The following is a 16971-nucleotide window of genomic DNA, read 5'->3' on the forward strand; positions in this document are numbered from 1 at the left end:
CTGTGTTTTCCTTGGTCTGTCTCTCAATCCTTTGAAGATACCTAAATATAATTCTTTTGAATTCTTTATCAGGGACTTCCAATGCTGTGTCTTCCTCAGGGATATGTTTTGGGTCTGTATCCTGGTCCCTTGTTTCTCCTGCTTTATCTTGCTTCTTTGTGTGGACTGTGATGCTCTGTTGTCCCTGAGTTATCGTGGCCTTTTTGTGTTTATATTTAATTGGTGATTATATGTTGGAGTGACTTGCCCACAATTTTCATTTTCTTTGTTTTGTTGTATGTTATCTATACAGGCAGGGTACTGTGCTGTGCTCCTCTATTCACTAGTTGACAGCACTTATACACTCACCACCTGTCGTCTTTCCTTTGTCAGCCTCTCATATGTCCTTCCCGACCTTGGCAAATAGATCTTGTTCTTAGGTCCTGTTTTCGTTCAGGTTTTCCACCAGTTGGCGCCCAATCCACTTCTGTATAGTTCCTTTCAAAGCTCAGAGTTCCAGGATTATCTTCTGCATCTCTATCAATTGGTTTTCTTTTCTTTGTTGAGGGTCTGTGTCACTTGTCTGCCTATTCCTCCCTCTTACTGGAAGTCCCTTTCCTGTGTTTTTAAAGACCTTTCGCATTCTTCACGTATGATGTTTTTGATGCCATTCTCACAACTCCTCTGGTCTTCAATCACTGGCATTCAATGCATGAAATCTGTTCTTCAGATGATCTCTAAATTCAGGTGGGATATAATCAAGGTTGTATTTTGGGTCTCATGGATTTGTTTCAATTGTCTTCAGCTTCAACTTGAACTTGCATATGCGGAATTGATGGTCTCTTCCACAGTCAGCCCCTGGCCTTGTTCGGACTATGATATTGGGCTTCTCCATGGCCTCTGTCCACAGATGTAGTTGATTAGATTCCTGTGTGGTCCACACAGAGTCGTCATTTATGTTGTTGAAAAAAGGTATTTGCAATGAATAAGTTGTTGGTCTTACAGAATTCTATTATGCGATCTCTGGCGTCTTTTCTGTCATCAAGGCCATATTTTCCAACTGTTGGTGCTTCTTCTTTGTTTCCAGCTTTCACCTGCCAATCACCAGTAATTATCAATGCATCTCGACTGCATGTTTGGTCAACTTCAAACTGCAGAAGTTGGTAAAACTTCAGTTTTCTTCATCTTTGGCTTTAGTAGTTGGTGCTTAAAATTGAGTGACAGTTGTATTAACTGGTCTTCCTTGTAGGCGTATGGATATTAGCCTATCATTGACAGCACTGTACTTCAGGATAGATCTTGAAGTGTTCTTTTTGACAATGAATGTGATGCCATTCCTCTTCAATTTGTCATTCCCGGCACAGTAGACCATATGACTGTCTGATTCACAATGGCCCATGCCAGTCTATTTCAGCTCACTAAGGTATAGGATATCAATTTTTATGCATTCCATTTCATTTTTTGACAAACTTCTAATTTTCCTAGATTGGAAAACGTACTTCGTACATTCCACATTCTGATCATTAATGAGTGTTTGCAGCTGTTTCTCCTCAGTTTGATTCATGCGAAAATGACTGGGTGGGACTGTGCAAATGTGAGGCTCTTGTGGCCCACCAAGGGGATTGGGTAGCTTGTTAATAATGACACCTTTGTGGGGGTGGGACCATGGAAACAAGGTGTGTGGAACCCTAATATGGGGACTTGTCAGTTTAGCCATCAGCTAGGTTTAAAATGGCCTGTCCCAGAGGTGGAAAGGACACCAGTACTGTCAAGAAAGAACCAGAAGTGGAGTCATCCGTGGACCCAAGATCCCTACGCTGGACCTCCTTTACCCAGGACTCGGGAGAGAGCTGTAACATACAGCAGAGAGACTGTGGCAGCAGAGCAAGCTAAAAGAGCTAACACTTGTCCGAGCAGGGCAGGGGCCAAGGGCCAGAGAGAGGCCTGGCTTTGGGCAGGGCTGAGGGGAGGCTGACCTGAATGAAGAACTGTGTCCGGACCACTTCTGATCCTGAATTGTAACCTCTTACTTCCTTAAGAAACCCTGTAATTGTGACTTTTGTCTTTGAGTTGCGTGCGGCCATTGCAATAAATTCCCAGACCCAGCAGAGAAGTAGTAAGTGCCATGGGAGAGACGGTTGGTGTCAGAATTGGTGGAAAGGTTGGAGGGTGGCAACATGTCTGACATCTGCCTCATAGCCTAGGCCTGCTGATGGTGGTTCTGTCTCCCCATCATGAAGTTTAAGGAGGTCAGACGACACCGGTGCCCTTTTTGCACTTCCCCTTCAGACGAGCCCCTCCCCCACAGGACCTTCCCACACAGCAGTGGTTTCCACATGGAGGGGCCCCTGTACTCCACTCACCCTTCTCTGATGTGCTGGCAAACAGGTCAGTAAGCAAGAGGGATTTTGTTGCTACAGCTGAGGGCCCAAGCTATGTATGTTGGGGCGATAGAAAGGCCTAGAAGGGGTCCAACCTGTGGCTGAGATATGGGGGGTGGAGCTAACAGCTGCACTTCAGCTCTCCTGACCCCTGGCATAAGCATGGCCCTGTGGTCAGGATGGGGCACATCTGACTCAACAGTGACCCAGGAAATACAGTAACAGTTGGGTTGATTTTGCACAGGACCTGGCTATGCTGAAGCTAATTAGAAAAGCCACTACCTCATGGAATGAAAACAAAAACACCTGGCCATCCATTTATCCTGAGTCACAGCCCCTTAGAGGACAGAGTGGAACTGTTCCAGAGGATTTGCAAGGCTGTCACTTTATGGAAGCAAAGCCCAAACCAAACCCACTGCTGTGGAGCCGATTCCAACTCCCAGTGCCCCTAGAGGACAGAGTGGAACTGCACCGTAGAGTTTCCAAGGCTGTCATCTTGGTGGAAGCTGACTGCCACATCTTTCTCCAAACAGCTGGTGAGATCAAACTGCCAGCCTTTCAGTTAGCTACCCAGCACTTAACCATTGTACCACCAGGACTCTTGGGGATGAAACAGCACCTAATCATTTCCTTACAAACCCTCCCAGGCCCACCCCAGAGGTGGAAGAGGCGAGGAGAGGGGACAGGCATGAAAGGGTGTAACAGGCTCATCGCTTGGCTCTGGGACCATAGGAATCCAGAGACATCAGACCCATTACCCCAGGGGCTTTGGCAGCTAGACCCACCCTCCGAGGCCCCGAGCCCCACTGCCAACCTTGTATACTGCCCGGCGTCTCCCCTTGGCAGGAGCTCTCCTGACACCAGACCGGGCCACTGGCGTCCGCTTGGCCTTCCTGGCAGCCCAGCCTGGGCAGCCTTCAAAGACGGCCACCGCAGCCTTCACCCTCTGGCCACGGGCACTGGCAGGGGCCACGCAGGTGGCACCCACCCGCAGGTTCAGCCCAGTTAGCCACCTGAGGAGAAAAGAGAGCGGGGACCCACTGTGTCGACTGGCTGGGGGTACTGTGGCCAGTGGGTAAGGGCAGAGTCTGGGGAGAATCCCCACTCCGCTGCTCATCGATCACACGACCCTGAGCGAGTGACGCCTTCTGACCCGTCTCTGCAAGAGGAGAACAGTGACAGTGACGTTGCTAGTCAGCTCCACAGTGCTTACGACAGACCGAGCACCGATCACATCGAGTCATGCATGTTCCCTAACTTCATCTGCACCCTCCGTCTGTCTGCTTGACGTGTTGCTGTGAGGCTGGAGGCTATGACACCAGTATTACCAGCAGGGTCCCCCGTGATGGACAGGTTTCAATGGAGCTTCCAGACTAAGTCTAGGAAGAAAGGCCTGGTGATCTGTCTCCAAAAATTAGCCAGTGAAATCTTATGGATCTCAAGAACGTTGCCCAAGACAGTGTTAGCAGATGAGCCCCCTGGGTTGGAAAGCCCTCAAAATACAGAGTGGCCACAAAAAATGGATTCAAACACACCATGGTGGTGAGATGATGTGGGGCCGGGTGATATACTTCATTCCATTTACATGGTGCCACCATGAGTCAGAGCCGACCCCATGGCAACTAACAACTTAATTCAAGTAACCACCATCATGACATCGATTCAGTAATCATCCCCCTTCTCACAGGTGAGGAAATGGGCACAGAGAGGTCAGCTGGCTTGCCCAGTGTCTTCCAGTCACTGAATCAGCTGGGATCTGAGCCTGGGTGGGCCTGACTCTGGAGGTCTTTTTCCTCTCTCTGGGTGAGAAGTAGATACAATGCCGGCCATACTAGGTGCTCAATGAACACTGCCCCTCCTCCTCTGGCCAGGGCAGCTATTTTCCCCATTTTACAGATGAGAGAGTCCAGGCTCAGAGAAGGGCAGCTGCCACGGCCACACACACTGAGCTGCTGGGCCAGGTGACAGGCCTGCACCCCAGGGAGCCGGTGGAGGGATGACTGAGAGCAGGAGGGTGTAGCTGGCCACTGGGTTGAGGGTGCAACTCGGGGGCACCCACCTGTGCAGCGGGAGCAGCTGGCAGTCGCAGCGGAAGGGATTGCCGCTGAGGTCCAAGAGCTCAAGCCGTGTGAGCGTGGGCAGGGCGGGCAGGGCCTGCAGCTGGTTCCCCTGCAGGTGCAGACTCCGGAGGCTGGGCCCCAGGCCCGCGAAGGCCCCGGGAGAAACCTGCGGGAGGCACGGTTCACAGCCTGGGTGGGAGCGCCTGCCAGGCCGACCCCACCCAATGCTCTCCTAGCCAAAGCACCCAGAGAGGCTGGGGCAGCACTAGGGTCAAAACCCAGACTGGCACGATGCCAAAGTCACCCGGCCACCCAATTCATGGCTCACTCTGCTGAAACACTTCTCTATCCCCATAATGCAAAGCGTGTTGGCAGATCCAGCCCCTGTACAAAGAACAGGAGCCCCGTGGACCCAAGGGCCTCCCCCTCCATGCCCAGCAGTGCTCCCCTCCCCGGGCAGACCTCTTGCCACGTGGCACTGGGTCTGTCGGGCACAACTGAGCTCCCTGAAGGTAGGGGCAAGTCTGGCTTATCTCAAGGTCCCCAAGCCCAGCACAGGCCTGGCACCCAGGGGGCAGCAAGAATCTGTCAAGGGAATGTCCCTGGGTGTGGCCTCCGCTCCCTGACACCCCTTGCCCACCTGCTCCAGGCTGCTACTGTTCAGAAAGAGGAACTGCACGGATCGAGCCACAGGCCGGAAGGCCCCGTCATGCAGGGTCCTGAGCGGGTTCCCTGAGAGCTGCAGCTCCACCAGGGCAGGCAGCCCCGCCAAGGCCCCAGTGGGCACCCCTGAAAGCTGGTTCCCATCCAGGTACAGCTTCTCCAGCTCCCGGGCTGAACCCAACGCCCCCGGGGACACCTGGGTGATGCGGTTCCCACTCAGGTACAGCCAGCGCAAGACTTGTGCCCCTGCGAGGTCCCCCGGTGCCAAGCGCTCCACGGCGTTGTCCTGCAGATGCAAGGAGACGAGGCTGGGCAGGGCACGCAGGGCGGCCCCTGGCACCTGCAGGAAGTGGTTGCGCTCCAGGTACAGGTACCCCAGGTGGGGGGCCCCTTCAAGGGCAGCTGCGCTGAGGCCTGAGAGCTGGTTGTCAGAGAGGTAGAGGTAGACCAGGCGGCCTAGCCCCGCCAAGGCACCCGCTTCCAGCTCGGTGATGTGGCAATGCTGCAGGTACAGGGATACCAGGTGGCCCAGGCCAGGGAAGGCCGCTCGGGGCACCAAGAGGAAGTGGTTCCTCCGTAGGTCCAGGAGCTGGGTGTTGTTGGGGAAGCCGCTGGGCACAGCATGCAGGCCGCGGCCCTCACAGCTGCTGTGCGCAGACTCGGAAGCGCAAGTGCAGACGCGCGGGCAGGGCCTGGCCGCCCACTCATCCTCCTGGGGGGCCCGTGTGGGGGCGCGGCGCCGGGCAGCCGCCAGCTCCTCCTCTTCCTCCGCGCCATTTCCCAGGCAGCGCGGGGCCGAGGGCCACAGGGCGTCCAGGGCCTCCCCACGCAGCCTCCGGGGTCCCCTGCACGTGCCCTCCACGTGCACGCGCACCCGAGCCAGCCAACCGAACAGCGGCAGGGCCTGGCAGCCGCACCACAGCGGGTTCCCCTGCAGCCGCAGCAGATGCAGCTGGCCCAGGCCCTGCAGCGGCGGCAGCACGTCCAACTGGTTCCCGCGGAGGTCGAGGGTGCGCAGGCGTGGGCAGTGGGCGAAGGCCCTTGGCCCCAGAGCCTGCAGCGCCCCGTGGTCCAGACGCAGCTCCCGCAGGCCGGGCAGCACCAGTGCGTCCTCCTCACCTGCGTAGGTGAGTGGGTTGTGACCCAGCTCCAGACGCACCAGGCCCCGAGCCTGAGACAGGGTCGGCCCGGGCAGGGCCTGCAGCTCGTTGTGGTGCAGGCTGAGCCGGCGTAGCGCGGGCAGACCGACCAGAGCCTCGGGGGCCAGCACGCTGAGCGCGTTGTGGGACAGCTGCAGCCAGCGGGCGCGCAGCAGCCCCTGGAAGGCCATGGCCGGCAGGTAGACCAGGGCATTGTGGGCCAAGTTCAGTGTGGCCAGAGCACCCAGGGGCCCGAACGTCCCGGGGCGCAGCTCCTCCAGCAGGTTCTCCTCCAGCTCCAGTCGCTGCAGCGAGCCCAGCCCATCCAGTGCCTCCTGGGGCAGCGCGGTCAGGCGGTTGGAGGCCAGGTTGAGGAGGAGCAGACGGCCCAAGCCGCGGAAGGCGCCCTCAGCCACCAGCTCCACCTGGCAGTGCCGCAGGTCCAGATGCGTCAGGTGGGGCAGGGCCTGGAAGGCACCTGGGGGGATCACCTTCAGCATGTTGCCCTGGAGGTCTAGGCGCTGGGTCAGCTGGGAGGTGGGAAGGGGCAAGGCGGAGGGGGACTGAGCGCCACCGGGATCAAACCTGTGCCCTGTGCTAATCCCAGGCCTTTTTTGCACACTGTTCCCTCACCTGTAACACTTTTCCCCCACCTCACCTTTTGCTCATTTCTTTCATCCTGCTGATCTCAGCTCCCTACCACCACCTCCAGGAAGCCTTCCTCCCTACTACCTGGGCCTCCTTCACTGTGGTGCTTTGCACATTGGACTGTCACTGGTTACCTGCTCTATCCCCTCCCAGCCCATGAACTCCATGGGACAGACACCATTTCTTACCCTGTTCCCTGCCACAGGGTCTGTAATTCTGTAATGAATGCATCTGTCTACAGATCCCCTACTTGTTCCAGTCACACAGAAAAGATTTGAAACAGATTAACCCACCCAATGCCATCAAGTCGATTCCGACTCTTAGCGACTCCCACTGGGTTTCGAAGGCTGTCAATCTTTATGGAAGTAGATTGCCTCATCTTTCTCCTGCAGAGCAGCTGGTGGGTTTAAACCACTGAACTTCTGATTAACGTTCAAATACCTTACCCACTATGCCACCAGAGCTCCTTTTTAAATATATAATCTGTCTTTAAAAAGATTCTCTCTCATCATTGGTTATTATTACCCATTTTCCAGATGTGAACACTGAGGTTCAGAGAGGTGACTTAACCAGACAAGCTCTCCCAGCCACCGGTGCCCAGCCCAAGCTCGTCCCACTGCCCCCTCAGTGCTGGCCCCGGCCCACGTTCCCTGCCCTGCTGACCTCGGGGATGGTGTCCGGCACCTCGGTGAGGTTCTGGTGCCGGCAGGTAACGTGCCGCCTGGAGTTGTCGCACACGCAGCTCAGTGGGCAGCGCTGGGCAGCTGTGTGCCCAGCTGGGCCCGGTGGCAGCAGCAGTGGAAGCAGGAGCAGCAGGGAGAAGCGGCTGGGGCTCTGGGGCCTGGGAGGAGGCAGAGGGAGGATCGGTTGTTGACAGAGATGGGGCCCCACGCTGTCCTCTCACGGAGCCACAGCCACAGTGCTGCTCCTGTCCCCAGAGTTCCTCCGACGCCTTCCTCCTTTGGGCAGGGAAGGCCCGTCACATACGCCTAAGAGTTCAATGACTAGCCCTGTTTTACACTTAAGGACACTGAGGCTCGGAAAGGCCACCCGGTGAGTCCTATGACCGTCTGCCAAGTGGTTCAGTGAGGATTGTCTGAGTGTGGAATGCTGCTGGGGCTCAGAACGTGGACCACCGCTGTGGTGGCTCCCAGTCCAGGGACAGGCCTGGGCCCCCCGCGTCAGGTGGGCAGCCATCCCCAGACAGATGTGGCCTCAGCTTCCCGGGGGCAGGGAGCATAACGGTCCCCACCTCAAGGAGACAGCCTGGCAGTGGGAAAGAAGGACCTAGGCCTGGAGTCAGGAGACCAGCCTCAGTGGAACAGGTGTTGTGGGGGCTGAGGTCCTCGAACAAGCCTTAATGACTGGTCAGAGCCACATTGACAGGGTGACCAGGGTGGCTCAGACCTCGTTTCCTCTCTGTATTTATTTCTCTATGTTCTCCCCTCATCTGAGTACCGTCCTGCTGGCCTGGAGTGGGACAAGGGGAGCTGAGGGGAAGGGGTGGAGGCTGTGCTTTAGGCTAATCCATCCACCGATCTACCCATTCATCTATCACCACCCGCCCACTAATCCAGCCATCCATCTACCCACCTATCCATCCATCTCATCCATCCATCCACCCAGCCACGCACTCTCATCTATCCATCCATCCATCCGTCTGTCCATCCGTCCATCCACACACACACCTATCTGTCCATTCACCCATCCACCCACCTACTCATCCATCCATCCACCCACTTACTCATCCATCCATCCACCCAGCCACACAAACACTCTCATCTATCCATCCATCCATCCGTCTGTCCATCCATCCATCCGTCCATCCACACACCCACCTACCCATTCATCTGTCCATCCACCACTCTCCCACCAATCCATCCACCCACCCATCTGCCCGTTTACCCATCCATCCATCTCATCCATCCATCCATCTCATCCATCCACCCACCCACTCATCCATCCATCCACCCAGCCACGCAAACACTCTCATCTATCCATCCATCCGTCTGTCCATCCGTCCACCCACACACGCACCTATCTGGCCATTCATCCACCTACCCATCCATCCACACCCCCATCTACCCACCCACTTTCCTACCCATTCATCTCCCCAGCGGATCCCTCTGTCTCACAGCCACAGCCGTTGCTCTTATAGGGGAACCACTCCCACTGTGGCTCTCCTGGCCTCCCCTGTGTTTCACTTACCCATTAGCCAAAGGGATCTTTACAAAACACAGATGGGACCATGACACCCCCAACTAAAAATCCTCCAGCATCTCCTCACTGCCTGGTGAAAATTCCTGACTCTCGTTATCCCAACTGGACTTCTTCATTGCCGCCTAACTCCGGCTCTCGCTTCTTTTTCAGAAGCCTTTCCTGAGCCTGGGCTGGGCCCCCGCCGCTTAAGCGTCCTCCGTCTCTGCCTGCTCAGTTGTCAGCATCTGTGTTTGAGTGTGAGTCCCAGGAGCCCCTGCTCTGGGCTGGGGGCCTTCTCCTACCCTGTGGTGAAGGCTCAGGACAGCCAGGAAGGGGGCCCATGGGGATAGATTCCTGAAGGGACAAATGTCCAGAGCTCAGACAGCTGCTTAGCTCTCAGACAGGACCCCTAAGGATTGGTCCATGGGAGCCCGTGGCCAGCTTCAAATACACTGTCCTCAGGAACCCACCTGGGAAGAGCTTGGAGAAGCTCAGGCCCAGACAGGGCCCAGAGCCACTGTCCCCCAGCCTCTTGGAGACCCAGCGAGGTGCAGGAGCTCCCCTTGGCCACCCGACTGCTCTCGGCACCCCTTGTACCCCTAGCGCCCCAAAACTCACCTCTCCATGCTGCTGTGCTACCAGCCCGGCCTGAGGTGCAGCACAGGGAAAAGGCCGACAGCAGTCCTGTCTGGGGGCCGCCAGAGCCCCCCTCCGCAGCCCACAGGCCTGGCAGCGGGGACAGGGCTCAATGGGAGGCATTGTCACAGTCACGGCGGCCGGGGCTTCCTGGGGCTGAGGTGAGGGAGGGGGAGGGAGCAGTGGCTGGAGTTCCAGGCCTCCTGCCCGGCGCCAGCTCAGGAAGGTGGCACAGGCCTGAGGTCCTGGCCGGCCGGCAGAGAGCAGCTCCAGGAGCCAGCCTGTGGTCAGCCAACCTGGGCTTCCTCCCAGGCTGTGTGACCCTAGACAGAGGCGGCCTGTCACCCAGCCCCAGCATCCTGTTGTTGTTAGGTGCCTTCGAGTTGTTTTCACTCCGACGCTCCGTGTGACTGAGTAGCCCTGCCCCATAGAAGTTTTTACACTAATCTTTACAGGAGCCGGTTGCCAGGTCTTTTCTCCTGAGGAGTCACTGGGTGGTTCGAACCAGCGACCTTTTGGTGAGCAGCTGAGAACTTAACACTTTCTACCACTAGTGCTGATGAGAGTAACTAGATAGATGACAGTGGACACCTGGCACAGAGCAGGTACTCAAGAACAGTTAACCCCTTCCTCTCAGTGTGTGTAGTAAATTACTTAATATGGTCCTTCTAGCCACAGTATTTGTGACTCCCACACGGTGTTTGGGGGGACCATACAACTAAGGCATATGGAAGCTGTGAAGGCTGGCGTTATGTGTCAACTTGGCTAAGCCATGATTCCCAGCATTTATGGCTGTCCTCTGTTTTATGATCTACTGTGATTATCCTCCATTGTGTGAGATGCTGTTCACAGGAGCTCTGGTAGTGTAGTGGTTAAGGCACTTGGCTGGTAACCAAAAGGTTGGTGGTTCGAACCCACCACCTGCTCCGAGGAAGAAAGATGAGGCAATCTGCCTCCGTAAGGGTTTACAGCCTTGGTTATGGTCCCACTGGGGAGTGAGATGTCTGTTATATTAATGAGGCAGAATTCGGGTGGGATTTATCTTGAGCCACCATCTTACTAGGGAGTGTGACTCATGTCACCACCTTACCCCAGTCATCACCCTTCACTGCCTTAACGCCTTGCTTGAGTCACACCTGTTATCTTACAAGAGATGAAAGGAGAAGCGAGAGTGGAGGACTTCACGACCACCGAGAAAGAGGAGCTGGGACTGAAGCATGTCTTTTGGACCCAGAATCCCTGCGTTGGGAGCCTCCTCAGCCAAGGAGACAGAGGAAGGTGGAACGTGGGGGACGGCGAGAAACAGTGGCCCAGAAGCAGCGGCAACAGAACAGGGAGACCAGCAGCAGATGGTGTGGTGGGCTTCCTGGCCCACTGAGCGGGAAGGCTTGAGCACCTTTGGGAAGGAGGCTTGCTGACCGAGTAGGGTGCCTCCAGGCACTGGGTGGAGCAAGGTTTGCAAACCCACAGAGCTAGAGCTGAGTACCTTTGGGCCAAGGCTTACTGGCAGAGTGGGGTGCCACTGGGCACTTATCAGTGGAGCTGAAAGAGCTTTGTAACACTTGTCCAAGTGGTGCAGAGGCCAGAGCAAGGAGCAGGGGCCAGAGAGAGACCTGCCTATGGGCATAGCTGAGGTGAGGCTGTCCTGGCCACAGAACACTATCCTAAGTATCCCTGAGCCTGAACTGTAACTGTTACTCACCTAATAAACTCTCTGTGAGCATGGTCTGTGACTTCTGTGTGGCCATTGCATTGAACTGTCGAACCCAGCAGAATGGGAGGGATGGTTGGCATCAGAATTGGTAAAAAGTTGGGAGGGTGGAGACATGTCTGACCCCTGCCTCATAGGAATCAGCTCTGGGCTGACGCAGACGGTGATTCTCTCTCCCCCTCGTGAGTTATAGGAGGTCATGGAGACTGAGCAGGACTGGGCAACCTTATTGTTGTTATATACAAGGTTGCCATGGCTTAGATCTGACTCAACGGCAACTGAGAACATACATTTTCACACATGGTTTGATACCGTATACATACTCTGCAGGACTGCTTTTTTCACTCAACATCAGATTATGGAGATTGATCTAAATTGGTTCATGTCAGTTGTTCATTCTGACTGTGGTGTATAGTATTCCACTGTATCAATGTATCAAATCTATTCATTAATCTTCATATTTCTGTTGCTTCCAATATTTTATTATAAACAGTGTTGCAAAGAATATCCAAGTACTTATCTTCCTGGGCACATAAAAAAAATAAAAAAAAGACATTTCATAGAAATGTGGTCTTTTGTCACTGGTTTCTGTCACTTAGTCATGGTTTCAAGGTCCATCCCCATGTGTAGCATGGATCAGTACTTCATTCTTTTCTAGCTAAATAGTCCATGATACTATCCTATAATTTGTTTTTTTCATTGTCTGTTCAACTTTTGGGAAAAGTTGAATAATGCTGTTGTGGGCAATTTCTTATAGAATTACCCAAGACACTTAGTCCACTGCCCAGCAATTCTGCTGCACTGCCCAGCAGTTCTGCTGCTAGCTATTTACCGTGGAGAAACGAACACACGTCCACACTACATTTCAATGAGCATGTTCATAGCAGCATTGTCTCTGTGTGCACACGTGCAACTGCTTCTCTCAAGTAGATGTTAGAAATGGAATTTGGGAACACACATTATATGCATTGTCAACTTTTTTTTTTTTAGGATTTGCCAACTTGCTTTCCAAAGTATTAGTTTGACACTCCCTCCAGCAATGTCTAAAACATGCGACAGGATCATCTCTTCCCTGGTGTTAGTCTTTTAATGATTGTTGCCCATCTGGTTTGAAGTGGTATCTTGGGATCACTTTCTCTTGCATTTCCTTAATTCCCAGGAAGGTTGAATGTCCTTTTTGCATGTGCTTTAGTTGTTCACATTCCTTCTTCTGTGACTTGCCTGTTCAGATCTTTTCCTGTTTTCATGTGGATGCCTGTTCTCAGCACTCCTCCTTGGTTTTATAGTATACATGTTGCAGTGTCTTTTCCTAGTCTGTCATTTTGTCTTTCAACTTTCATGGGTTTGGGGACATGGTTCTCACCTCTCATTTTGAAACAGGCAGATTCCCATTTTGATTTGTGCTTCAGGTGCCCCAGAATGCTCTGTTTTACTCCCTCTTTTCGAACTTAAGATTCAAATGGATCTCAGGTGCACAGATTTGGATGGCTCCGAAGCTTGGCTCACGACACCCTCAAAACTGGTCCTGGCACAGTCCTCAAGTCCTGTGCTGTCCCTTGTCACACTAAGGCTAACTCCATCCTGGATTCTGGGTTCAGCGTTCTTTTTACCGGTGATAGCATTATCGCCTATCCATGTCCTGCTAAACTGATGTTTTTCAGTTTGGTTTTGAACCAAGGTGTCAGGCTCAGGTTTTCTTCACTCACCGTGTTAAGCATGTAGCTGTGGTCAATACATTTTCTTTTTTTAAACTGTTGTATTGTGTTTCTGGTGAAAGTTGACACAGTAAGTTAGGGTCCCACTTGACAACCTCCACACAAACTGATGACGTGAGTTACATTTTTCACAATGTGTCACCACCCTTGTGCTCTGGTGGTTCCAGGACTCTCATTTCCTGCCCTGCATCTTCTCATCTTCGCTTTGAGTTCAGTGTTGACCCTTTGGACCCAGACCGATGTTTTCTGCAGTTGAGCACTAATCTGGCTTGTGTCATTCTCCTGTTCTGCTGAAAGGTGATCTCAGGGACAGCTTTGGTTCAAGGTGCCAAGAGTGTCTCAGGGAGGCCTCTGGTCCTGGGTGGCCATTCGTCTGGCCTTTGCAGTTGTGTCACTGTTGTGTCACATCATGGCCACCACTTACCCATTTTCCCTGTTTGGCCTGTGGGCTGTTTCTAGGCTCTTGCTGTCATCAACAGGTCTGCTAGGAGTGTCCCTGACCAGGGTGCCGGTGTCTGTCTAGTCTAAGGTATGTGACTAGGAATGGCACCGCTGTGTTCTAGGCCTTGGAGTCTGTGGGTTGAACTCTTAGTGGGTGCAGCCCCGTTTGGAGCCTAGGATTCAAGATCTTCTGTCTAGCATCATGGTCCCCAGGAGCTGAAGCACATACAGTCTTAGCATGGCCACACGGTTCTTGGGGAGCATTCAGAGCCCTAGGGAGTCATGTAAGCTCTTGAGTCGGGTGAATTCTAAGGCTCCTCACAACTGGACCAATGAGCAGCATCACCATAAATGGAGGAAAGATTGAAGTGGACAAAAGATTTCATATTGCTCAGTTCCACAATCAACACCCATGGAAGCAGCACTTAAGACAACAGATGTCGTATTGCACTGGACAAATCTGCTGCAGGAGACCTCTTAAAAAAGTGCTGAAGAGCAAAGGTGTCACTTTGAAGTAAGGTGTGCCTAACCCAAGCCATGGTGATTTCGATCGCCTCACATGCATATGAAAACTGGACAGTGTTGATTTAAGGAAGACGGAAGAAAAGTTGATGCTTTTGAGTTGGGGTGTTGACAATACTGAAAATGTCATGGACTGCCAGAAGAACAAACAAATCTACCCTGAAGAAATGCAGCTGGAATGCTCCTTGGCAGCGAGAATGGCCGGTCTTTGTCTTACCTACTTTGGTCATGTTGTCAGAAGGGACCGTTCCCTGGAGAAAGATGTCATGCTTGGTAAAGTGGAGGGTCAGCGAAGGGGAAGGCCTCTCGAGATGGACAGACACGGTGCTGGCAACGACGGGCTCGGGCATGGCAAGGATTGTGAGGCCAGCGCAGGACCAGGCGGCATTTCCTTCTGCTGTACAGTCACTATGAGTGGGAACTGACTTGACAGCACCTAACAACAACATAGCTTTCTGCGTGAGCAGCAAGTTCACAGGCCCCTAAGCCTTCCTGCCCCTGGAGACTGGTCAGGAGCCACAGCCTTGGGCTTGTCTGAAGGTCTCAGGTGTTGCCAGGCAGTCAGAAGCCTCCACTCCTGAGACCAACAGTGTGAGGGTTGAGCCAGGCTCTGTAGGATTCACTGTGAGGTTAAATGAAGTTGTTGGTTTCTGAAGGAGCCCTGGTGGCACGGTGGTGAAGCACGTGGCCGATCATCAAAGGGTGGGCGGCTTGAATCCAGCAGCTGTTCGGTGGAAGATGAGGCAGCTCAGCTTCCACAAAAGTTAAACCAGAAAAACTCACTGCCATCGAGTCGATTACCTGACGACACCTTGGGTTTCCGAGGTGGTATCTCTATGGAAGTTGATTGCTCATTCTTTCTTCCGCGGAGTGGCTGGTGGATTTGAGCCATGAGCCTTCTGGTTAGCAGTCAAATGCCTTGGGCACTGCGTCACCAGAGCTCCCTTAGAAACTTGTGGGGGCAGTTCTACTCTGTCCTCAAGGGGCACTGAGTGGAATTCGACTTGACAGCAGTGGGTTTGGTTTGGGCTTTGCTTCTGGGAAGACTGGCAGCCCTGGGAACCTCATGGGGCAGTTCCACTCTGTCCTAGCGGATTGTTATGAGTGATTCAACTGAGCAGCAATGGGGTCTGAGGTCTTGGCACTCTGAGCTGAAGCTTGTTGTGCCTTATAGCGGAGGAAGCAGCGGCCAGACCAGAGGACCTCGGGCAGGCTCCTGCTCCACTGGGTGCCTGTTCCTCCATCTGCCAGATGTCCTGAGGGAAGTCCCGTCTCCGTGGCCACACTGCTGTCTCCAGCGCCAGACCAGCAGCTCCCCGGGGCAGGGTCTGCAAGCCCAGCTCAGCCCATGGTCAGCCCTCCATCTGCCTCCTCCTGTGTCCCCCACCCAGTCAGGAAAGTGCTTCGTGGCTCAGATGGGCCCAAGCAGCAGCCTGGGCGCTGCCCCCTAAGAAACCTTGGAAGGATCCTCTTTCCTGAGGGAGAAGTGGCTCAGAGTGTGTGTGCTGTCCCCACACAGGTGATAAAGGTAGGGAGAAGCCCCCAGCCTAGGCCACATATCCTGCGGTGGTTTCACAGCCAGGCCCTGCCCTGGGAAGCCAGGCCCAGGGGCTCCTGATGCAGCTGGCAGGGCCTGTGGCAAAATCCAGGCAGTGACCAGCTAAGCTAGACCTAGACCACAAGGCACAACGCAGCGGTCAGAGAAGCTACAGGCCAAAGTGGGGAGAAGAGGTGGGTGTCAAGGGAGCCACTGCCCCTCCCAGGCACCACTCTCCCAGCGAAGGGGAGTTGGCATGCCCAGGGAGAAGCTTTTGGGCTGCCCAAGCCCTCTCCTGCAAGATGGTCTGCCCTTCAGAGACTGTGTGGCCAGTGTGCCCATGCCAAGGATACCCTGCTGAGGGTGAGAGAGGTCTCCCAGTCTCCACTGCGGCCACACAACTTTATTTCAGCCCCGGGCCCAGCCCAGACACAGGAGCACGAGGGGGAAGCACAGGGGCCAGGGCCGGAAGCAGGGCCCCAGGGCGTCTGCTGCTCAGTCCAGCTCCACCCCACCCCTGCCCTGCCCAGGAGACTTGTGGGAGCTGCCCAAGACACGGCTCAGGCACCAGGAGCTCTGCCCTCTTAGGCTGGACAGCAGGACTGGGCCCATCAAGGTGCCCCTCCAGCTGGCCCCAGGTCCATCACACTTCTCGGCAGTCGGTGAAGCCCACCGGGCCAGGAGCCAGTGCAGTGCCAGGCGGCTCCCACCCCGGATGGTCTGGGCTCTGCCCCAGTCTCTCTTGCTGTCCGCGTGGTATGGGGCCAGGGCTTGCCCTCTGCTGGCGACTTCCATGCCCTACCTGGCAGTCTCTGTCCTCAGGTCATGCCACCTGCATAGCAGGGACGGATGGTGAGGATGGCGGTTGCTGCAGGACCAGGGCTCGGTGACAGGAAGTAGAGTCAGACACCAAGTGAGCAGCCCAAGCCGGGCAGGACAGCCCCACCATAGCACAGGGGGGACAGCACACGGGCAACAATTCCCGGGGTTGGGACAACCCACAAGGAAGGGAAGGCAAGCTGGGCAGGGACAGCCACCAGGGCCTCGACCCCGAGGCACAGACGAGCAGAGCGCCCTCACGTGGCGGTGGGTTTAATGGCAGAGAAGCTCACAGCCCTTGCTTCTGGGGGCAGCTTCCCAAGCCGGGACCAGGCCAGTCCGGCAGGGACACATTCAAAACCCCCACCTGACGGGAAGCACACACCGCCCATGCACCTACACAGCACACACTCGGGGACAACAGGACACATGCGACAAAGACCAGAGTCCTCTCTGAGGAAGGGGCCGGGCTGTTGCTCAGTTCGTCCAAGCCCCTTCCCCAAGCTGCTGTCCAGCTGAGA

General features: G+C 54.7%; 1 protein-coding gene across 1 annotated transcript; it reads right to left on the reverse strand.

The window, feature by feature from the left end:
• Positions 1 to 3067: 3067 nt before the first annotated feature.
• On the reverse strand, positions 3068 to 16426 carry CHADL (chondroadherin like). The gene is made up of 6 exons (XM_007941774.1): positions 16305 to 16426; positions 7534 to 7711; positions 5061 to 6752; positions 4420 to 4586; positions 3146 to 3373; positions 3068 to 3080 (listed from the first exon to the last, which is right to left on the reverse strand). Exons 1-6 carry the CDS (start codon positions 16424 to 16426, stop codon positions 3068 to 3070), a joined length of 2400 nt encoding a protein of 799 aa, XP_007939965.1.
• Positions 16427 to 16971: the final 545 nt, after the last annotated feature.

The sequence above is a fragment of the Orycteropus afer genome, unplaced genomic scaffold, assembly GCF_000298275.1.
Source record: "Orycteropus afer afer isolate SDZICR_OR568_19922 unplaced genomic scaffold, OryAfe1.0 scaffold00083, whole genome shotgun sequence".
Taxonomy (NCBI): domain Eukaryota; kingdom Metazoa; phylum Chordata; class Mammalia; order Tubulidentata; family Orycteropodidae; genus Orycteropus; species Orycteropus afer.